Source organism: Cibotium barometz, chromosome 2 (genome assembly GCF_041138505.1).
Source record: "Cibotium barometz isolate CiBa-2024 chromosome 2, ASM4113850v1, whole genome shotgun sequence".
Classification (NCBI taxonomy): domain Eukaryota; kingdom Viridiplantae; phylum Streptophyta; class Polypodiopsida; order Cyatheales; family Cibotiaceae; genus Cibotium; species Cibotium barometz.
Genome location: NC_141047.1, coordinates 74,006,097 through 74,030,674, shown reverse-complemented (window position 1 = coordinate 74,030,674; position 24,578 = coordinate 74,006,097). Strand labels below are relative to the sequence as shown.

The 24,578-nt window shown below is 41.9% G+C and overlaps 1 protein-coding gene across 1 annotated transcript; it reads right to left on the bottom strand.

Annotated features, from left to right (window-relative positions):
- Window positions 1-330: 330 nt before the first annotated feature.
- On the bottom strand, window positions 331-5,919 carry LOC147641458 (COBRA-like protein 1). The gene is made up of 6 exons (XM_086821731.1): window positions 5,607-5,919; window positions 5,405-5,484; window positions 3,590-4,046; window positions 2,700-2,859; window positions 2,172-2,455; window positions 331-1,005 (listed from the first exon to the last, which is right to left on the bottom strand). Exons 1-6 carry the CDS (start codon window positions 5,677-5,679, stop codon window positions 707-709), a joined length of 1,353 nt encoding a protein of 450 aa, XP_086677857.1. The 5' UTR covers window positions 5,680-5,919; the 3' UTR covers window positions 331-706.
- Between the last annotated feature and the right edge of the window lie 18,659 nt (window positions 5,920-24,578).

The following is a 24,578-nucleotide window of genomic DNA, read 5'->3' as shown; positions in this document are numbered from 1 at the left end:
GAATTGCATTGAAAGAGCAAAATTAAGGAGGATATGATCTTCATAAGGATCAACCACTTTTGTCTAGTATGTTTATTTAAATGTGCATTTTTATTATTTATTACCAAGTTGAAGTCTACATGTAGTGATAGCTCTGTAATGCATTCAAACAATATGCGTTAGAACAGTGCCCGCATGGTAGCTAGAGTTGATCCTTCCTTTAAAAGGTGATGAATGTACAGTTAACCTCCTTACTTTCCCATACCTTTTGTGTGTGTGTGTGTGTGTGTGTGTGAGAGAGAGAGAGAGAGAGAGAGAGAGAGAAAGAGAGAGAGAGAGAGAGGGGGACGTATATACAAGTTTATGCTTTCATAAATACAATATGAGCATAAATTGCAGTCATATGTGTAGGCCAACAAATCACACGAAAAGCGTACAGGTTTGTTTGAGACGATATTGAGACTCAAATTGCAAGCAGAAATACATAGACTTGCCTTGTTAGCAAGGCCGAAAAGATAGAAGTGCCTCTCGAAATGGCCAAGGGCAATGGATCCTCGTGGATACAGATGATTCTTTGGCTAGAAAGCATTCACTGGTGGTTTGTTTGGATGTGCACTCTTTTTTTTAAAAAAAACGTGGGATCTGATGATGTTCCTAGCTAGTGTGGATTCAAGAATTGGGTTTCAGAAAGGCAAGTGATCTGCATTCTCTATAAAATTGAGGTTTTTTAGAGCAGTGCAAGCATGATGATGCTTAGAATGGGAGCAACTCGTTTGATAAGCTTTGATAATGTCCCAGCATGGTGGTGGGGAGCTGCGCTGGGTAGCAAGGGATAGTCATCGGGGGAGGGCAGCACACAATTGTCACCGTTGAAATACACCTTGTGTGGGAACGCCCACCCCTCCTTGAAAGAGAAGGTGGCGGCGTCTTTTTCGAACAGCAACTCCGACTGCACGTTCCCATCCGGACCAGCTTGGCCTAGCAGGTCATTGAAGTACTTGATGCCCCAGAACATGCCAGTGTTGTCTGTGGATCACATGGCATCAGCAGAGGCAGAGATTTAGGAAGCGCATGCTTTTATCTAGTAAACCATCCACCCTCAATGAAAAAGCACACTAAATTTTGCAAGTCGGAAGTTAGACAATCGCATTGAGGAAAAATAAACAAAGTTGCCTGCAAAAGTCTAGTCAAACAGTACATTAATTCTCTTTATGTCACGCTATATCTTCATCTACATCCAATATACCAACATGACTTATCTATGTCTAACCTCTAGGTTTATGTAAAGTAATACAATGGGCCATAGCCACGTGGGATTGACCCTGGGTCAACCCCACACAAAACGGGGCAAAGTAGAGTGGCTTTGCACTATGTGCCATGTTGGCTTCAAAAATCTCATCTACCTTTGCAATGTGTGCCATGTGGCCTAGAATTTCCCTTGCCACATGTGTAGCCCCTTGGCACCCCATCCTTTCTCCCCAACCTCCCCCCCCAAAAAAAAAAGGGAGGGGAAGAGACATACGGAGGCGATAGGGCGAGAGGGACAATCGATGGAAGCAAAAGTGGGAGACCCAACACAAAGCTAGGCGGTGTGACAAGCATGTTGAAGTGGTTGGGTGTTCCGTACATGCACACACAAGAGAAAGAGAAAGAGAGAGAGAGAGAGAGAGAGTCCTTGGATTTTAAAGTGTTTGTGTGTGTACATGCACGAGAGAGAGAGAGAGAGAGTCCTTGGATTTTTTTAAAGGTCGTGAAAGAAAAGAAGAAAGACATGCACACAAGTCTAACCATTCTTCGTTTGGTTTTGCTATGTGCACACCCTATATTAAGACCCTGAAACCTACATGTTGGATTCCCAATTATTAGTTGTTTACAAGCATATTTCTTCCCTAAAGTAATGTTTATATAGGTGTGACTTGATTCTCTCATGCTTGTGCTTTGCCTTTACCCCTTTCATGCTTCATCTCTCCCTAAGCAAACGGGAGGTTTTTTTGTTCTGCGGGTATTTCCCACTTGCATCTCTCCCTTTTGGCAGGAAAGGGTATTGTGAACTTCTCAATTGTTTCTCGTTTGTTTGCTTTTTGCAATGTTCACGGGACTTACATTAATTTACCTACCTACCAGCGATGTTCCACATAATACCACCTAATTGACTGAAATAAAGCAAAGCTGGAGTAAAGTAAAGGGCTTACTGATAGAGGCGCCGTAAGGCGAGAGGCTTTGGTAGGAGAAACTGAAGACCTCTGTTAAATTGTTGAGGTTAGGATGTTGAACAACTATGTTCCATTGCGAATAGTTCATGGCGTAGTTGCGGTTGGTGATAGCGATCTTGACACGCCAGTATGACTTGTAGTTCTGCTTCACATGCCAGTGCACCCGGATGGGGCACATGTCCTGTGTGCAATGCAGCACTGGCGTGACGGGCCGCGGTGCAAGCCCCGTGCTCAACCCACTGCTTGTTTCTGATGGCGCCCTCCTACGATCCCCAAAAAAAAAAAAAAAACAAACAAACAAAGTCAATACAGGATGCTTACGCTATACAATACCACATTAGTGTCTCCCCTACAACGATTCTCTCTCTCTCTCTCTCTCACACTCACATACAAGGAAAGAAAGTGAACTCTATGTTGGTCCATATGACCTTTCAGGTCTTGTTGTTTACTAGTAATTTGCAATTTCCTTTTAGGAATATGTCAACAATTTTGTAGAAAATTACTTACTCTAGACATCCCCCCACACTGCTGCTGTTCTTCTCACACGCACATGCACAAGTGGGGCATGGAACAATTGTCTCGTTGTAGAAAGAAGACAGGGAGACACAGCAAGTGGGCGCTTTTTGGGCGAGAAATTGTGAATAAGTGCAAGTCACATTCCAACTCACTGCAAGAGTATCATTTAACAGCTCATCAGCAAATAACTCATCTCATGAAATCAACCCATGCCATAGCACAAATCTATTTGTATTTAAAATTTCATAAAATCCTTTAAGTTCTAGAACACCAAACATGGTTACCACCCTAATTATCAAATGAGATTGCATACTAATTTTCTCTTACAGGCTTCCCACATTGCAAGTTTGATAAAAGGTTGCTATTCAGAATGAGTAAGAGTTTTGAGTCCAAAAAGCTTACAAGGGGCCTGTTCTTGAAGTCGATCTTGAAGTCGAAAGTAAACTTACCATGAGCAACCCTCTCAATCCGTTTACCATGTTGCATGGCTTTATTGGCCTTTAGTTGTGTCATGTACTATAATGCTTCTATGATCCTAGCTTGCCCTTAATTTGTTAGTTTGTGTGAACTAATTGTGCTTGGTTGATGTTAGTCTTGGTGTCAATTTATATACACCTAGAGAAACTTTTCATGTTCTATGGAATATCGATCTCTTGCCATATTGATATCGTGGGGGTGAAGGAGCAGGAGAGAAGAATTACGTTAAAGTTCTTTCATTTTTGACTTGATTGCAATGGAGAGTTTAGCAAGGATAATGATTGAAGTGGAGGAAATCACTAAGGGATAATCGAACATTGCATCATGAATGATGATTAAGCGAGAGTATTAATTAGGGAGATTCTTTCATCTGGTGTGCAATATTGGGATGGTTGAGTACTTACTGAGGGCTTGGGTGGTTCTGCGGCCGTCAGAGGAGAGGAACTGGCTGGACTTGCCGATCTTGGCGGGGCCGCAGGTGTAGCCGGGGCCGGGCGTCATGAGGGTGAAGTTCTTGGGGAGCTTGACGGTGGTGTTGGACGTGCCGGCGAGGCCCACACTCACCTGGAAGGCGGCGACGGCGTTGCCGGGGTCTTGCACCCAGCTGGTGAGCACGCCACCCTTGCAGCAGTTGGTGATCTGCTGGTTGTAGGGGACCCCGGGCAGCAGGTCCACAATGGAGGGGTTACGCATACAGCAGTGGGGAACGTTGCCGTGGAACTTGGAGCAGTCCCCTTGCAGCGTCGCCTGCCCGCCCACCATCGACCATATCACCTCCTTCTGCGCCCAAGTCCACCCCATCACCCACCCTGGCGACTGGATGTGCCGGTACTGCTGGAAGTTGTACATCGTCACCACCGCCTGCCATTATTTTACACCAGCAAACAACCACCGTTTTTTTAACTGTCGCATGTTCTCTAATGTCGTAGACTCTTTGTAAAAGCAACAAAAACAATTGCCCAAAATCTTCGTAAAAGCAACAAAACAAATGCACAGTTAAAAATGTGCAATTAAGTTATTTTCGTGATTTTGAGGGGCTCCCTTTGATGGCAAGGTGGTGCGTTCCATCTTTCAAGCAGCGCTCCTTAAATCTTTCAACCAACGCTTCTTAAGGATGAGCTCCTCTTTCTCCTTGAACTCGCACCTATATATATATATATATATATATATTTGTATTGAGGGATGATTTTTTTTCCCCAGTATTTCATGGGTGTAGAAAGATGGATTTATAGCTAGGTTCTCCCTCAAAACTCAAACATCAACCACTCCAATACGTGCCTATGGTTCTCCTTTTGTTATGTAGACTTGCTAGGAGGTCTAACTATTTGTTGCTGTGGCACTGGTCGAAATGATAATGCACAATAAAGGCGATCCCAAGTGCAAAGTTCCAATTTAGAGAGGTGTCGTCCCATGTTGACTCTTGAGGGACTTTATTGGTTTCTCATGCAACTAACCTTTAGTCACCCCTATTTTGGTTACTCTGAATACAAGTGGACTCTAAGTCAAAAGTGAAATCTCCAGGTCATTAAATGAGTGACACAAATTTCAAATATTTCACTAGAAATAGAGAAAACAAACTTTTTGGGAATACAACAGGTCCTATTGTAATCGCCAATTGTACCTTGCATTTGCTACATTGCCTAACTCCCCACTAAGAGCTGGGAATGCCCTGATCTTGGGTTAGCGGCCTCTTCCTAAAACCAGTCCACCACTTACCCCATTAGAAGCCCATAGCATCGATGATCTTTTAAAGATCAAGCAAAAGGGAATCTTGTTGGAATTGCTCAATCGGATAGGTGTGCTTTGGATCCATTTCGCCACCCTTGGATGGCACATCTACCTGGATGCGAGATGCCTTTTATGAATTTTAAGTCTGAGGACTGGTGATTTCTCTATTTTGACCACGTGAAAATTGATACCTATTTCAGCCATGAGGGTGTAAGTTTACATCACTAAACTAATCACGACCTTCACAACCTTTAAGGCTTCATCTAAAGTAGAGTTACTTGATAAAAGCTGGAGGCTCTGTAAACGCTCGTTGATCAAATGCAGACAATTGAGGATTAATTCAACGGTTAATGAATGCATCAAATCTGCAGATCAATCACAAGTGTGATCTGCATGAGTAGTCACCCATAGCTCGTTGTGCTGCTTAGGGTGACCTGATTGAGTGTCTGAAGATGAATATGATTGGATAAAATAAGGGAGAGGACACTTACCACATAGCCGTCCCCTGTCCAAGACATTACGTCCCACTTGATGGTAATGTTTCCATTGGGATCCAACGAATCGTATGCTTCTGCTTTGCATTATTACACCGATGATCAGAGCCATTAATCATGTAAAGCTAGTATGCCTAGATCTAATTTGTGAATTTAAAAGAGAGTGCAACAGTGCTTAATTAAAGCAGTGACCGATTACCTGAAGGCGAGGCAGCAAAAGCCACCAGCACAAGCACGCCGAGGGCAAACTTCCCAATCATGTGAGAGGCCATTTTGATACTAAGTTGAGCACTGTATTATGCAGCAATCTAGAGAAATTGGGAGCGCCCTCTCCTCCTAGGCCTTCTGCATGAGCTCTTCAGAGTGTGTGTGAATGTGGGTTGAGGGGTACAGAACTGCAGAAATCAGAGCAAGGAAGCCTGCGATTAGCAAGCTGTGAAATGAAGAATCCCAGAGGGCGAGTTGCTGGTGGTGGCTAAGCAAATACCATCAGAGATCGAGACGACAGCCCAACAAACGGAAGGAAAGGGTGGCGTATCACCACCGCGACACAAGGAGGAGTGCTGACGTGGATTGCCACGCATACACACGGACTTGTAACGCTGCCCACATCACCGCGTATAAAGCAATACACGACTATAACTGCCCTTGTCAATGTGAGAGAACACCCTCTAAATTACGCCTTACGTTACATCCAAGGACGTTGAGCTATCCCTTCGCCCCTTACGAGATCCCTCAATGAAAGGCATAACCTAGTCACTCACATATTCATTTATCATATTTCATTTTTATTTTTTTTAATGGGGGGTCATGTATCACTACTTGATTTTTCTTTGTACAATTTCTTGTGTGTGTGTTATTCAATAATTTTCCCTCTCTTTTCAAAAACAGGTGTGAAGTCTCCATCAATTTTGGCATGCAATAAGTTTGGGCCCATGCCCAACCAACCTGACAACCGAACACACAAGCTACTTTGTCCATAGAAAAATGAAAATGAAAATAAATATCTCATATTGTTCTTCATTTGCAAAAGCTACTTTGTCCATAGAAAAATGGAAATAAAAATAAAAATTTCATCTTGTTCTTCATTTGCAAGCCGGAGGAGCCTTCTTTTCATAGGTTACAAACATGAAACTACTCTTTCTAGGTGGAGAATGGTGAAATAAATAAAAAGTTGAGTAGCTCAACACTAGCTAAAAACCATGCGAGGGGCACCCTCCTACACTTGTTTTCTTTAAACCTTCCTTCTTGATGTAGATACTATGATCACCATTTGAACTTTCAAGCATCCCCAATTTGTTTTAAACCATATACTTTCCTTGTCAACTAGCAAACAATATTATCTTTCACTACAAAGGAGAAAAATGTTACAAGACTCTCCAAACAACGCCTCCTAGTGAAGTTTAAAATGTTATGGACATTTCTTAGAGTTTTGTTATATTGGACTCTTCACAACTCCACATTCTTATAGATGTGAAATTGTCGCATTAATATGCCACTTGTATTTATTACTAATTTAAAAATGCAACACATCATACTAAGACACACACATCATACTAAGACACACACATAGTTTGCACAGTGACAACTATATGCCATATTTTTTTCTTAGGCCACATTATGAGAAAATCTCTAAGCTACTTCACATTTAACGAAAAAAGAAGATGTTTTAGATAAAAGACAAAGCACTTAGTACACCATAGTAAAAGACTATATTATAAAATATAGCTAAAGCTAAGTATAAAATTGGCACCTTAGGCAAAATTTGGACTAAAAAATAACCCTTTAATGTCAGCTTTTTCTAGAAAAATGGGCTGTTGATTAAGTTTTTATAAATCAAATCAAATTTTTTTTGGAGATTGTTGTTAACCACACTAGTTAACATTATTTTCAAGCGTGGTTACGCTTCATGTAACTCATTTTTTATGAAACTGTGCTAAACGTTTCATGTAAAAGATATATGGGATGACCAAGCTTACGATTTGTATAAGGCCGGCCATGAGAATGAGCCCAGGTGTACATAGAGCTAGAAGAATCAGTTTTGGGTCCCCAATTTTAGAATGTGCTACCGGTCATTGTAAAAAGAGAGCTCATGTATATAAGTAACTTATGAAATATGAAAAGGGACAATCCCATTATCACAATTGAGTCTCTCTCTCTCTCTCTCTCTCTCTCTCTCTCTCTCTCTCTCTCTCTCTCTCTCTTATGGCTATGGTGGTAAGCTTGTGTAGATCTATGCTTACTTCCTAGATTATGGTGTGTGCATGAAGGTGAGGTTCTCATTGCTTGCCTCTTCTCATTCTTCTTCTTCTTGCTCTCTCTCTCTCTCTCTCTCTCTCTCTCTCTCTCTCTCTCTTGCAGACATGAAGGAATTGAGTAGGATTTGAGCTCTCCATAACTCCTTCTCTCTTTTCCCCTCACCTAGCTTGTGAAACTCCACTTGAGTGACACAAGCGGTGGTGGAGTGAGCCCCTAGCAGCCTCACATGAGGTAGTTAACTCTCATTAGTTGGTTAATTGCTAATTCCCAAACCGACCCTTGCATAGTCTTCTTTCTCTTCTCCTCACTCTCTCTTTTGTGCAAGGAAGCATGTTCATCATCTTTGGTGCTACTGCCGGGAAATGCATTTAGCTTAGGGTCCTCCTCCACATCCTATCACTGGCTAGAGTCTTGATTTTTTCAGTTGGAATGCAAATCCACACTTAGGAGCATGTTATGATATCATGTTTGTTTGTTTGGTTTTATCTTGTTTTCTTCTACTAATGGAGCTTAATGGATCATGGGGAGCATGGAAAGCTACACCAAAAGCGGGAGCTACAGGTGCCCTAATCTTGCTCTTGAGTGTGACCCATTAATTTCTTCTTTTCCTTCAAACTAGCTAAAAACCTGCATAAGTAGCTTAATGTAATTAAGCTATCATCTTCTTTTCTTCAGTAGGTGTAATTAAGCACTTGAGGCATCATTAGATAGCTTCGGGTTAGCCTAAGCCATCCACAAAAAGAAAAACATAAAAAATCATCAAGGAAGGACTAAAATCACAGAGAATCCAGAGGAAAAACTGGGTGCATTCAGTTTCGACCGATTTTTCTAAGAAGCGAATGGCTGTTCACTTCTCAGATGTACGGCCGTACGCTTCTTAGCCATGCTCATTCGCTTCTCCCTTTTCGTTAAAGGGACTCGATTATAAACAGGCCTGATCCTCCCAAATCTACCTCATTAATAAGAGAAGTGAGCATTAAGGAATAAAGTGCATTAAAGGGAGTATAAAGAGCATTTAAAAGGGGTATAAAGAGGCTACAACTATATTGAAAGGGGAATATCAGAGGGCATCTGTTAGAAGACACGTCGTTCTGGCGCATTCAAGAGACCTATCAGTACTTGTAAGGCATACACCCATACCTTCACAAACATATGGCTGTATCTTAGCAAGTGAATGTCCATTCCCTTATAAGTGAACACACCTTCACTAAGCGATGCCCGTACCTCTCAAAGCGTATGCCCGCTCTCTGCCATATCCACCACAGCCATACCCTTCCAGCTAGCGAACGCATGTTCCTCCCACTAGTGAACAGTTGTAGCATACGCATGTTCCCCTCCAGATCCACGATCGTATCGACTTTAACGTATGTCCATACCTTCCACTAAGCCACGCCCGTACCTTCATATACGTAGCACCATACCTTTTATATATAAAAAATAAAAAAACAAACATCCCCTCTCCTCCGAGTGTGATCTTGCAATATCATTCGCCACATTCATGCACCTACATTCAGGGAAATTGGTGCAAAACAACCCTCTGTTTGATGACGCTGAACCATCCTACGTGCAACCGCTTGTGAGATCAGACCCTTCGCTCAACACATGATGGATTTAAACGGTGTTAGTCCTTGACAACACCAATGAGAGTGAAGAACATCCTAGCACGGGATACACTACCCTTGACCTAAAGGCAGGAGGATTAGCTACCCAGTGCATGGCCACACCACCGATCCTCGAGCAGGACCCTAAATCCCATGCACATTTCCAAAGAAGTCTTTCCTCGAGACTAAGGAACTTTATCCTGGGAAACGCGCAATTGGAAGATCTTCCCCCTAGGGACACAAGCATGGAAGGCCAGCTCGAGAGAGTGGCGACACCACTGCTAGACCCTACACCAGAGGTGGGGCAGAGCCCTAGTAACCCAATCCAAACTAATGCAACACTTTGGGGAATCATGCCGGCTACTGTTAACGATAAAATCATACCAAGATCATAGGCCAGCACCAAACCTAGATCAGGAGCTAGCTCACCTAGGCCCGCCCCGAGAGACCTCTCGTCAAAGGGAAAGAGCCTACCTAGAACATTTCAGTCACAACACACGGCACCTATGTACAACAACTATGTGCCCCACGGAATGTATCCTGGATACCATGTGGATCCTTACAAAGCACATATTTTCCCACCATTAAGACAAGGACCATAGATGGAATATTATCCTCCTGGCCTAGCTCCCCCAACATTTCAGCCAGCACACGATGACACCTATGTACAACAAATATCTACCTTTTGCAGAATGTATCCTAGATACATGCAGATCCTTATGAAGCACATATTGGCCCACCACTGAGACAAGGATCACATATGGGATATTATCTCCTGGCCTATCTCCCCCATCCATCAAACCCCAACCTGCACTAACACCAGCCATGGTAGGAATGAAACCAGAAATGTTGAGGATATCCATGGAAATAGGGAGGGGGTAGGTTCAAGAATTGCACCACCAGCACTTGCTTAGCTAGTGGAAGCGTCAAGACAAGAAAAGGAATAAACCTACCCACATTTCTAAACTGATTACTAAGTTTGATGGGACTGGAGACCCCATATCCCATCTGGAAATGTTCAACCAGATTTGTGAGGCATTTGGCCATGTGGACGATCAAGTTAAGGTGAGTGCCTTTGGCCTCACCCTGGATGGAAAAGCAGGATAATGGTTCCAATCACACTGAAGGTGGAAGACAAGGCTACCTTTGACACCTTGAAAGAGGCTTTCAAAGTAGAATATTCAGACAAGGAACACGATGGAGTCCAATCGAACAATTACACAATGTAACACAAGGAGGTGGGGAATCAATCTGGCACTATATCAACCAGGTGAGGTATCTCAGCTCTCATTGTAACGATAGAAACAATTTCTCTAATGAAAGACTAATCGGGAAATTCCTAGAGAACCTCAAAGATGTAGCCCTACACAACTCCTTGTACGCTCTAGCCCACGCTTCCTTTGAGCAATGTTGTAGGAGCGCCATCATGGATTTTGAGGACACTTTCAAGGGAACTCATTCCCAAGAATTGTACAAGGGCACATCTGAAGAATCCTTCAAAAATAATAGCATGAAATCTGAAGGAAAAGGAAGAGAATGCTCTTCGAGACAACAAGTGGAGCAGTTAGCCGCTGCTCTGATGCAACAAATGGCACAACATTGGAGAACAGGCCAAGGCCATGACCAAATTGGGCAACCCCATCTTTACCCAAAGAGAGAACTAGTATGGTGCCCAATTTGTCAAGCTAACCACACTAGTATGGAGTGTCCACATCTGAGACCCCGATCTACTCTGTATTGTGCTTACTGCCAAATGTGTTATAATCATGAGACCTCTATATGTTACCACCAAAGGGCCGCTCAAGCACAAGCTCTACCCCAGGCCTTATCTCCTACTCCTACACAACCACCATTGGCCACGCCAACCCCAGCACAACACAATGCACCTCAACCAGGCGCCATAAAGTGGCCCCGAGAGGAATTCTTCAAGTGCTCGAGGTACCCTTACCACCCCTAGTTCTACCACCGCAACCTCCATTACCTCGAATTATCCCTATTCACCATTTGACCTTGACAGAGATTTTTGAAGAAGGTGAGGAGGGAGAATCCATGAGCAATACCACCTTTCAACCCATTGAGTTAGGCAGTACACCCTTGCAAATTTTAAGTCACTATGTGGACGAAGGGTGAACACATGTACCTCGTGTACCTCGCAACCCCTACCCCAAGGGACGAGACTTGAATAACATGGCTAAATGACCACCTATCCAATTCTATCATTGTGTGGGACCTCATCGAATAGTTGAGTGTCCTGTCAAGAAAGGGATGGTTAGTACTCCTATGAGTACTCTAGCATTAACTCCTTTATGCACAGGATGTGGAATAGATCATATACACACAAGGGTTATCCATTAAGAATGGGTACACTTGGGAAGGGAATTGAAGCTAAACCTAGCACTAGCCTTAACTTGCTGACTACAGGTACAAGATGACTTCATTCACACAGTGCCTCTAAATGTGGTCACCAGAATGCAAAGTAGAAGGAGAGTCATAGCTCATGCTTCCACCAAAGCGTGTACATCATAAAATCAAGAAAACCCGGGACATGCAAGGATTTTATCCTCTAAAGAAGTCCTTGAGCAAGCACACATAAGTAGGTTCTCGTGGAAGAAAAAGGCCACAAAGTAGAAGGAGAGTCGTAGCTCATGCTGCCACCAAAGCGTGTACATGATAAAATCAAGAAAACCCGGGACATGCAAGGATTTTAACCCCTAAAGAAGTCCTTGAGCAAGCACACGTAAGCAGGTTCTCATGGAAGAAAAAGGCCACAAAGATCGACAAAGGGGATAGCTGTGTAGTTCATAAAGAGTAGGTTTGGCGAGGGGACAACCACCAATGCGTCATTTTCCTCATCTGATGAGGAGAAGATGCTATCGTCAGCCCCTCAAAAAAGAGGGCAAATAGATCCTGATTGGCTACCCCAAAAGTTATCTGAATACCCAAACCCCATCAAAGATAAGGAAAGACTAAAGGCGGCTCACGAATTGGTTAAGGATTGTCAAGCTCAACTAGAGGAGAAACCTTAAGCGGTACATATGGGTGAAGGTCCCCCTATGCTAAACTTTCAATATTCTAAGTGTTGATATTTCAAGCTCCACATGAGCTAACACTCACGAGGCTCCTGCATGATTGTTCAACATTTACATCACTGGCGGGTTTGGTAGCTGCAGGCACCGACATATCTTCGCCAGAGATTCTACAGCTCGACTACACCAACTAGTCCACACCTAACCACTCCACTTAGTGTGTTCACATTATGGACCACTTGTATATACTCTATTATGTGTGTTAGTTACTTTATCTTCTTCATAGACCTCTTTTGTTGTGTGAAGAAGAAGAAGAATTTTCAGCCTCTCACCTTGTGTGTTCTCTTCTAGGGTTTGTGTGAGTGTGTGTGTGCTTGCAAGAGCTCAAGCTCTCTTCTCCCCTGCATCTTTTCATGGTATCAGAGCTTGGTTCATGCTAAAGGCTGAGCGGCAAGAAAGAGAAGCATAGGAAGTGGTACGAGAGTAAGAGCTACATCCACTCTTTCCCCTTTGTGTTGACTATTATACCCTTGTCACATCAGGAGCTCTTCGGGAGACACCGGCAAACAAACTCCGATTGAGGAGCTTTCTTCGTCGTGGGAGCAGAGCTATAGGGAAACTATATTGTCCGTTTGTCCATTGGACAGTTATTTTTTGGCCGAATTCACGTTTCAGGCACGTCATTTGGACCTCTGTTTTTCAGTTCGCAAAGCATTCTCAGGCACTATAGGTAGCTTTAGATTCTCTACAGAACTCTGTTTTGTGAACTACTGCAGGAAGAGCGATTGGTTGTGCAAACACTATGTGTACTACAAAGAGGTCTTAAAGTTTCCATTGGGTGTATGTATACAAATTGAGGTCACTAGTTGTGACAGTTTGGGTGCAGTATAGTACCATTGTTGTAGAGAATACAGCAATTTGTGCAGGTCAAACAAGAGTGCTATTTTTGGTAAATTTGTGTTACAGACAAGATGTCAAATGATGGAATAAACTAGATTGTTGTAGGGAAGCTTGACAAGAACAACTTCCATTCTTGGAGGTTTAGATTGACAAATTTCTTGATGGGAAAAGGTTACTGGGACTACATTGAAGGTGAACATGAGGAGCACCAGAGATACCAGAGATTAATTCAACTATTTGCAGATGTAAAAGAATTCAAGGATTGGAATCAAGGAGCAAGGAAAGTCATATATTGGCTTTGTATCAGAATACAGGACACTATGATTAGGCATATATAGGATGCCAAGTCACCTAAGGAGGCATGGGACACCTTGGTAAAGCTATATGAAACTAACACCAAGGCACGAAAGATTTAGTTGAAGAATGAGCTTCATAGTGTGGAGAAGAAAAATATATATGTGAATGATTATGCCTTGAAGATCAAGGGAATTATGGAATCCGTTACATCAATTGGTGTTTCTATTGATGATGATGATAAGGTGGAAGTGTGTCTATGTGGTCTCAGGCCACAATACGCGATGTTCAAGACGTCTATTATTTAGACTCGGGAGAACATTCCCAACTTTACAAATTTGGTGTCAGTGCTGATCATTGAAGAGAAGAACTTGGGTGAAGATCAACAGTCTTCACAAAACAAAAACAATTCAGAGCAGCGGGCCTTCAAAGTGCAGGTAGAGGATGAGGTAGAGGTCATGGATGTGGCCAAGGTGGTGGCCGAATAGGTAATTAGAATTATGGTCAACAACAGCAACAGTCCCAGGATTCACAACAACAACACACAGGTGGAAGAGGCCAGTTTAGAGGCAGGGGAGTCAAAGAGGTCGTGGTAGTTGGCAAAGGTAACATAATGATACACGATATTGTTTTTACTGTCGTAATCCTAGACATGTGTAGGCAGATTGCTATAAGAAACAAAGTGACATGCGAAATGGAAAAGTATAGCACAATGACTATGCGCCCTCTAGTATAAATATTAAGGATAATGAGAGGTTGTTTGTTATGCAACATGTAGTTAATGTTGTGTCTGGAAATAATGTAGCAGCATGTAAGGATGATGTATGGTATGTTGATTCAGGTGCTTTGAACCACATGACAAGTCATGGGGTAAGTGGTTCAAGCAAATGAAGAGTCTTGAAAGACCAAGTTTTGTTGAAATAGGGGATGACACTGCTCATCCGATTGTCCATGTTAGAGATGTGCCATTGTCTATGCAAGATGGTAAGGTGAAGTACCTTCCAGATGTACTTCATATTATTCCGAACATAACAAAGAATCTGGTTTTAGTTGGCAAGATGATTGAGAAGGGTTTGCAGGTCCGATTTAACCCTGATGGTTGTTATGTATAAGACTTTAAAGCTAAGTGTGCAAGTTGGTTGCAAAAGGCAACAAAGTGGGCAGAATGTTTACATTAAATGTGAATATGCGTGAAGTGAGTGCTATAATGTTTGCAAATGGTTTAGGAGTTGTTGTAGATACAAACATTTGGCATAAGAGAATTGGGCATGTAATTGTGCAGAGAATGAAGTCTATGTAGGCTAAAGAAATTGTGACAGGGCTGCCTAAGTTTAAAGTTGAAGGTATGCAGAAAGTATGTGAAGCGTGTCAATTTGGAAAGAAAACAAAGCATGTGTTTCCACATGACAGAAATGTGAACAAGAATGCATTAGATGTTGTGCATTTAGATGTATGGGATCCTGCAAAGACTATGTCTATGGGTGGCTGCAGGTACTACGTACGAGGAAAGTGTGGGTGTATTTCATGAAAGAGAAAAGTGGAGTGTTCACTCATTTTCAAAATTTCAGAGTGATGGGACTGAAAAACAGACAGGAAAGCATGTGAAGTGCCTAAGGTCAGATGGAGGGGGAGAATACTTCTCCAATGAGTTCTCTAAATTCTTGCGAAAGAATGTCATTCAGAGGCAATTTACATGTAGATACACTCCGTAGCAAAATGGAGTTACTGAGTGGAAAAACAGGCACATTGCAAAGATAGCACGGGCATTGATGGCAGAGAAGAATATGCCGCATAGCTATTGGGCTAAGACTGTGTCTATAGCAGTTTATATCATGAACAAGACTCCTACTCCAACCATACATGATGTAATGCCAAAGGAGAAGTTTACTAGCAGGAAACCTGATTTGTCTCACTTCAAAGTTTTTGGATGTATTGCATATGTGCATGTGCCAAATGAGTTATGTACCAATCTAGATCCAAAGGCAAAACAATATGTGTTTATTGGGTATTCCCTTGAGCAAAAGGGATATAGATGCTATAATCCTGCTACACGTGAATCGAGGGTAAGCAAGGATGTTGTATTTGATGAGATGAGCAGCTGGTATGCTTCTGAAAAAGATGTTATTGGGACTAATGTAAGTGGAAACGTGGTTGCATAGAATGCAAGTCAGCAATCATAGTCATTGAGTGGACCAAGAGAGTCCTCATCCAGCGGTTCTGCTAATCGACCATGGAGTGGCAAGCTGCATCATAATACCAGTCTTGGAAATGTAGTTGGTACATCTTATTCTTAATCCCATTTGGATTAACACCATGATCCTCAATTGAGGACATTAATCAGTGTCATATAAAGGCACTATAAAGGTTGTACATTATGAGACATTGGCCGTCCAAGGCCTAGTTAGTAAGTTTTGGGTGCCCAAGTGTGAATAAGGGCCAATTGTATATAAGGTATTTTCTCATAAATGAAAGGACACAATCCCCTTTGTGCTATTGAGAGCTCTTCCCTTGTACTTGTTGTGAGGAGAGAGTGAGGAGTGAGAGCATTCTAGCATTGTGTCTCTTTCATGCTTGTGTGTTTATGCTTGTATATGAGAGAGTGTGAGAGAGTGTGATTGGCCTATGTGATGGCATGAGCAACTCCACGGTGACAAAGTGGAGGTGGAGCTTGAAGTTTGGAGCATACATGCAAGCTTGGAGGCTTCAAGAGACACGAACTCGAAGCATTGGTAAGTACCCCACGGCGGTTGTGTTTCATTGCTCATTCATTAGGTGAATGTGTAGAGTTCCCTCTTGGAGGTGTGACATTCTTGGCGCCGTTGTCGGGAAAACACCTTTGTTTCTTCCATACTCTTTGAGTTTCAGCTCCCATTACATAGTATTCATTGTTGCTTTTGCATTTTGTTAATGCATTGTGTGGAAAATGGAAGGATAAGGTGTGTGTGGTTGAGAAAAAAATTATAGTTTTAATGCTGTAAATGTTGTGGAAAGTAGTTTAGGAAAGGATTCATTGGTTACTCTTGATAAGTTTGATATTAGAACCACAAGAAAGACTAACGTGAAGAAGTAGGTTGTGTGTTGTTTTCTTCTTCTTTTTTAAATTCAAAAAAATCAAAAACATAAGGAACCATTGATTGATTCAGGGACTTGCATTTCATTCCCTAGCATTGGCACAATCTAATTTTCATCAATTGGATAAGTATTATGCACCCAAGACTACAAATTGCCAATGCGGAAAACTTCACGTGAAAGTGCAGGAAGTTGTTCACGACGTGAACCATTTTCGTGTAATTTCACACCGCGTGAGTCGCTCACGATATCAACTCCGAGATTTGTGCCAAAAATCACTTGATTACATTCCAAAATTAGAAACCCTTATCTTGACACCTCTGACGACACGATTCAATCCGCCAAAAATTGGATCACGTGAAAGTGCAGTAACCTTTCACGAAGTGAACCATTTTCGAAGTAGTTCACGGCGTGAAACACTTTTGAAGTAGTTTACGGCGTGAAACTCTTTTTTGTTTCACGATGTGAACTCAATCTTGCTGTTACAAGAAGACCAAAACCAATGAATTGACAAAACTAAGGTTGTGAGGGTCAGTTAAAGAAGGAATTTAATCTTAAGGACAAAAATTGGATCACGTGAAATTGTAGTAGACTTTCACGACCTGAACCATTTTTGAAGTAGTACATAGCATGAAACACTTTTTTGTTTCACGATGTGAACCATTTGTTCTCCAATTTCACGACGTGAACTAAGTCCTGCTATTTCACGAGGTGAAATATTCTCTACTAATTCACACCTCCCCTGAACAAAGCGATAAAGCCAGGAATTGAATCAGTTTGGGTTGGATACTATCTTATCAAATCATACATACATGCACTTAAGATCTGGAAAACTCATCGGAGACAATCTTACGCCTGCTGGCTGCTGACGATAGTGCATCAAATCATCCAGGAACTTCCTATCAAAGAAGTGTGGGATCGGGACAGTTCGCAAGCACACACTTGAGTGTCTTGAGAAACCTAACCACCGTAGAAACCAATAGTGAGGAATCCATGGAAGAAGGGCTGAGATACACTAGGTTTGGGGAAGGTGACAAACCACACTCTCCAACCAAGTCTAGTGGGATCATTGATATAGCTTGGGGATTTTTTGGTCTCCAAACCAGTCATGATGAAGAAGCACAATCTACGGGCATGGGCCTGTCAACTAGCGCTAGACTCAATCCAAGACAAGAAGGGCCATTCCAGATGTTGAATTCTAGGCTATCAAATACTGGCACCCCTTGAATTAGATGAGATATGGAAAGTGCAGTTAGGACGGGTCAAATATTCTTTCCCACCACCAAGGAAATAGAATTGGACTTCCAATGAAGTGAGGTGGAATGACAACTCCGAGAATTGAGCTTAAGGAAACAAGAGCTTGATACTCGTAGGACAAAAGCTAAGAGAAAGGAGACAAATAATGCTAACCATCTCCAATCACGAGGAAAGGAATTTGAAATTGCTATAGGTAGAGGCGATGGGGATATTCCAAACCTGGAACCCATCAATGAGGAATCCAAAATGGAGGAAGGGGTTACAACCAGAGGAAGAAGAGGGTAACATAGCCAACTTGGCTGTAGAAGTTGAGGACCGGCTCATACCAAGAAGGACATAGAGCTAATGATCAATCACCCTACATTCGTACAAGATATGGAGCTCTTAATTACACAAAGACGCACAGAGGCTACTATTGGGGAATCTCACTAGGATACCACAATTGAACAAGTCCACGAACCTGAGATACCAAGAAGAGCCAATATGGGTAGGGGATGAGGTCTAGGAAGGGGGGGAGCAATTTCCCCCAGAGACCTAGAAACGATCCAGGCATGGACCTTAATGGAGCCCCACAAGGACAGACTTATTAAATGTTGCAGCTGAGATGGGTAGGGGGATGGTCAAGGAGTTAGGTTCTACTCTAGAACCTTGACCTTCCCAGATGAAACCCCATATCATCTCAAAACTTGTCCAAAAATTCTCTGGGGATGGAGATCCTATATCCAGCATGTAGAGATTTTTGAATCTACATGTGAAACCTGCAGACCAGTCAATGATGTGACCATGATACATGCTTTTTCGCTAACCTTAGAAGGAAAAGCTCATCAATGGTTCAGAACCATTAAGCCTGAGGACAAGGATAACTTCACCAGGTTAAAAAATATTTTTATGCCCAGCTTTGCACGTAGTGGTGACAGGTGGAGCCCTGTGGCCCACAACTACATAACATCAAACAAAAGGAAGATGAGTCTATAAGAGACTATGTTTCTCGCCTGAAACACTTGAATTCAAGATGCAAAATTCGCGAAATATTGATAGATGATCAATTGTTACTTTGTTTCAGGAGAGGGTTTAGAGACCATAAAATGCATGATTACTTGGTACTAGCCCGGCCAGCTACCCTTGATGCATGCTGCAAATTGGCAATTGAATACGAAGATAACATGTTAGAATTGCCACAACCTGAGGATGTTAGAACATCGGTAGCAACCACAACTTCGCCCCCGTGTCTCGAGTCATCAAGAAATTGGAACTCAAACAAGTCGGACATATGACTGTGGATGAGCTCAGTAATGCTATATTGGAGAAATTAAAGGTAAGGGAAGGAAGAGAGATGTCGGGCCATGGGCATAGTCACCTTTACCCCCACAGGGAACTGGTGTGGTGCTCCATGTGACGACTAAACCACACTACCACTGAATGTCTGCAGTTAAGGGCAAGACCATTACTGTATTGTGCACATTGTGTAAAATTGGGCAATCATGACACATCATCATGTAGATTTCCAAGGTTTCAAAATATAGCACAATTGCAACCAAATAGAGCCCCATTGGCCTTGCTGGCACCACTTGTGCAAACCACTGCCACTGTTGTATAACCCAACCCTTCTTACTTACCTAGGGGGATGTTCCGGGTACAAGAGGCTTTGCCCTTACCACCATGAGTTCTACCACCACAACCACCATAGGCCAAGATCAATCAAGTATTGATTGAAGAGCCATCAAAAGTTATTGAACTGGCGTGGGAACTAGAATTTAGTGGGGAATACTATGAGGATATGGGTGAGGTCACGCAAGATTATTATGTCCTACAGAATAACAAGCCAGTACCTGTGTTTCAAACCACAGTAAGTGGAAGGGCAAGGAAATCAACTCAAATCTGAGAAGAGGACCTTTACAATGCTATGGCTATGGTGGGCCACATCGAGTAGCTTAATGCCCAAATAAGAATATGACTCATACACACCAGCCACAACAAGTGGTGACCACACCCAATGACATGCCAGTGCTCACTTGCACTAAGTGTGGAATTGATCATCTGATCAAAGATTGTCCCTATCGAGCAAGTGGTTCAGCTTCTACTGCTAATCAGGCCACCATTTGAACCATTAGTGTACAATCTGGGAAGATCACACCGCTCAATGTCCTAACACGAGCTCAAGCTCAGTTAGGTGACAAAGGACGAAATCGGGCAGATGCTACTATTTCCAAATTTGGTCGTAGGAGAAGAGTGAAGAAATTAGGAAAAGGGACACGCGGGTTACATTCCAAAACAAATCCAAAGAAGATACAATTGATACTGGATCCACACAATCAAAGGAAAAGGGGGGTCAAGGGATCAATCTAGAAGGGTTAGACCTAGGAAAACAAGGTGAACAACCAACAACCCCAAAGGGGGTTGGTGAATATCCTAATGCCGACGAAGAAATAATGAAGTTAGATGATACCAAGGCCCTAGTTGAAAAGTACCAACAAATTATTAAAACTAAGCCTAGGGGGACACAATAAGGTTTCTACATGCACTATGAAAAAGTGTTGTTTCAAAATTATTTTTACCTAAACAATGGTTTTTGCAAAGCAGTAGTGTAAATTTGGTGCAAGTTTGTGCACATTGTTAGCTGAATTTTATCATGTTTTGAGGCATTTTATGTACGTTAGAGGCACGTTTGCATACACTAGGCACTATAGGAAAGTGTTGTTTCGAGACTGTTTTGGCCTGAACAGTGGTTTTTGCAGAGCAATAATGAAAATTTGGTGTGTAGATAGTTTGTACACATCCTAAGTGTTGCAGGTTTTGGTAGATGTATGTGTATGTGATTAGTTCACATACACTGGCATTATGACATGTTTACAGTACCGCAAGTAGACTATCAAAGTTTGTAAGTTACAATAAGTGAAGAAGTTATTAAAAGTTCTTAGTTGCAAGTAAAGATGTCTGATCGCTTGCCACCCACAAATTGTGAGTAAGAAGCTAGACATGAATAATTCCCAGGTATGGAAATTCAAGATGACCAATTTCCTTATGGGAAATTGATATTGAGAGTTCATCACTCACAGGTGATGAAAAGGATCTAGATATTGGTGAAGAAAATATGACCCCATAGCAAGTGCAAGCATATAAAAGTATGGCATGAAAGAGTGAGAAAGGCACTATATTAGTTGTTTATCAGTGTGAAGGATTCTCTGGCTATGCATATACAAGATGCATAAATGCATAAAGAAGCTTGGGACACTGTGGTGAAGATATACAGTATAAACACCCAAGCTTGAAAGATATAGCTAAAGCAAGAGCTGCATAATGGGCCCAGAGGAAAACTAAGTATAAATGATTACTCGGTGAAGATCCCAGGGGATTCACAAGCCATATCTTATAGTATCACGTGAGTGTAAGGGAGGAGGTTTTTGGAAGGGGGGGTATTAAGCTTATAAGTTAGGGAGTGAGGGCGATTGCCGGGGGGGAAGGGGGGCAAGGGAGCAGGGGAGAATGAAATTAGGGGTTTCAATTCTTCTTGTAGTTTACAATATGTGATTTAGTGGTGTAGTTTGAAAACTTGATTATTTTACTGGAATTATTTTTGGAGAGTACATGTAGGTCTTTGGGCTTCTCGCACTTACATCCATGCTACTTACATGGGCTGCAACTTAAGACATGTATAACATCAATATTTGCTATTTGATTTTTAAACCTTAAATAGGGGATACTTGAATTTCATAATTGGGACTCACATGCTTTGAAAGGGGTATAGTTTATTTTTTAGAGAAACTTAAATAAGGTGTTTTTATGAGTTTCATACACGCAGGTGGCATCCCCTTTCTATGGAAACTGAATTCCTTAGGGTGAAGATTAAAGGGCTTATAGATGACCTGGCTTCTATTAGATCACCAATACTAGATGATGATGATCCATGGCCTTGAATGATCTGGGTACAGAATATAACCAATTTGAGACCTCCATTAAAGTTTGAGAGAACTTTCTTGATTTTCAAGAACTAATTGCTCCATCCATGAGGAGATGAAAATTGAAGGTTAATCCTCTAGAAATTGACATGAACAGACCCTCTGCTCAAATAGAAACAGAGGTAGAGGTAGATTGTCATCTAGAGGATGAGGTGCGAGAGCTAGTTTGGAAATCAAAATTAATAACAACAACAACAACGAGAAAATCAATCCCATTGTTGGTGGGTGAACTAGCTCTAAAGGTTCACCACTAATTATCTTAGCAATGGCCTTCCAAAGATGTTGTGATGTATCCATGTCATGATCAAGAGATCCTAATGGGATAATAATCTTTTTCTCTTTAACGGCCTTAAGTGACAACAGGTAGTACATGGTTGAGCCCATCTATGTATTAAGGTAGAAGTAGTAGTAGAGGAGAGAGTGTTTGAGAGAGAATAGAAAATTCGTGGTTGTAAACATATAAATCTAAGAGTGGAAGTCTTGCTTGGATGCACAGTCTTACTATTGTATTGCTTCTTATACTGAGCTTCTTGTATTTTTTTAATACTAATTATTATGGAATATTTGTTTTTTTTTAAATACTAATGATTATGGACTCTTTCTCTACGTGCATAAGAAATGTGGGATGTTACTGTATATTTTTGGCATCTGTACTACCATATCTCATCATGTCACCATAGTTCGAATGTTGTTTGGACACTTGTCCAAATATAAGAAAGTTGAGTGAAACTACATCCTCGGGATCTTGTAGACTGGTCTGGTGCTAGCCACCTTATTGCATTGGGCACAATTGCATGACTAGAAGATGCCGACGTAGTGGTCCATAACCGCTGAAGTGTCAGGTTTGACCAAACTGTGACACTTTTATTGGTGATCCTACTAGGGATAGAGCACACAAGGGCAACGTGTGAGAAAAAAATGAGTTGTATCATTGCGAGATGTAGTACAAGAAGAAATAGCCATAGTTGGAAAGAATATTCATATCTAGTAGTGCATGTTCAGAGAGTCGAGAGTCATAGTATAGGTTCATGTGAGTATGACCCATGCAAAAGAAACAAGAGGCCTGACAAAGTAGCTGATAAAGTAGCATTCATGGAGAATGCATAGAAGATGGAAGACTCTCATGGGCATAAGCTACTGGCATAGGTAATGATAACAAATTAAGGTTAATGATGGGTTACACCATCCTGAACCAAAGAATATGTTATTGGGAGAGAAAGTGCCTCTAAAGACTATGTATACTAGGGAGTTTGGCATAATCTCATTACTTTGGAAATTTAGCTTTCAATATACATTTTGGTGTATTTTCAGCATACCAAATCCACTAACAATATGTGGATTTAGAACCTACTCTTCAAGAGCTTTCCACCAACGATATGTCAAATGAGCTAGTTTTGATAAAATCTTAAAAGGGTTCACCATGCCCCCATTTTTTAGCTTGCAAAATTGGGATTTTTCCAAACTCTCTAATATGGTCTTTAGACTACATGAGTCACATGAAAGACAGGTTATAGTGGCAACTCAACCCCAAGGCCATTCTAGACTCTTATAAGCTTCTAGAAACTGTTCTAGGAATGGATGCAGAACTAGTGGGAACATGACCCCAATATAATGCAAACACACTTCCACCAAATGCTACACTTCTTCAAGTCTGGAAGAGGCGCAATGCTAATGCACTTTATGCCATCATCGCTAGCATAAAGATTCTATTCTTACTCTGATTCAACAAACAGCTAAGGCATCGGGAGGCCTGGACCATATTGAGAAATTAGTATAAGACTGGAATCACACCACAATTCAAAACAATGTGGAGAATCATCTTTTTACTGAGAAGCTTACTAAGGAGAAGCTTTTGAATCATTTATCATGTGTGTAAGGTTCCCCCCCTTCTAAAATAGGGAAAACACTTAAGATAGTCCACTAAGTCTTAACTTGGAGAAGATTTCCTATTTATCAACACCTTGACCATGTAGAGATTCAAGGATACGATTCATAGGTAAGACCTAGTCCTATCCCGCAGGGGAAGCGTGATCTTCTAAAAATCAAATCACCCATAGGGTAATTGATCATAAATTGGGCAACTACTAGACTTGATTTCTAGAGGCAACGCTTTTTTCCTCATCCATGCAAGGCATAGCCGCTGGCCCAGTCTCCTAGAATAGAGTTGCCCAAGAACCTATTTATCTAGCATAGGGCTTTCACTTAATTTGTTGGAAAGCTACCCAACTAATCGGGTCCACCCGTTCGTGTAGGATGGTGTCGTCGGGGCATTCCATCCTCCCACTTTCCACCCTACTCACGTGTCAATTTGTTTTCTAATTAATCCTACCACACTGTTTGACATAAATAAACGTGTTCCTTAATTAAGGCCCTTTTCACAAGGTTTGTTAAAACAACCTTTTTCCACAGTATAATAATGCCAAAGACAAGATTTATAAAAAAGTTTATACATGAATCAATTTCATACAAGCCAAACCGGCTCTCTTATTCTTTTCCTTTATACTGTCGATGATCTAGAATTCGACCTTCCAGCCTCTACATGTTGGGCAAAACCCTACGGGACCATACACCTCATCGTCGATCGTTGGCGAGGACTCAAGCTGGCCTGTCGATCTCTCAGGCTCCCTCGCTCGATCCTCCCGCCTCTCAGAGAGATGTCTGCACACTAGGGTGGGCTTATTCACTGCACTAGCCTGGGTCCTCAGAACTAGGCAGCATCATAATCTCTCGCCTCAATCGTGAACCTTATTCTCCCAATGGTATGAGGGATACCTTGGGCCATTCTCGGGCTTTGCTAACGACGCCGCCT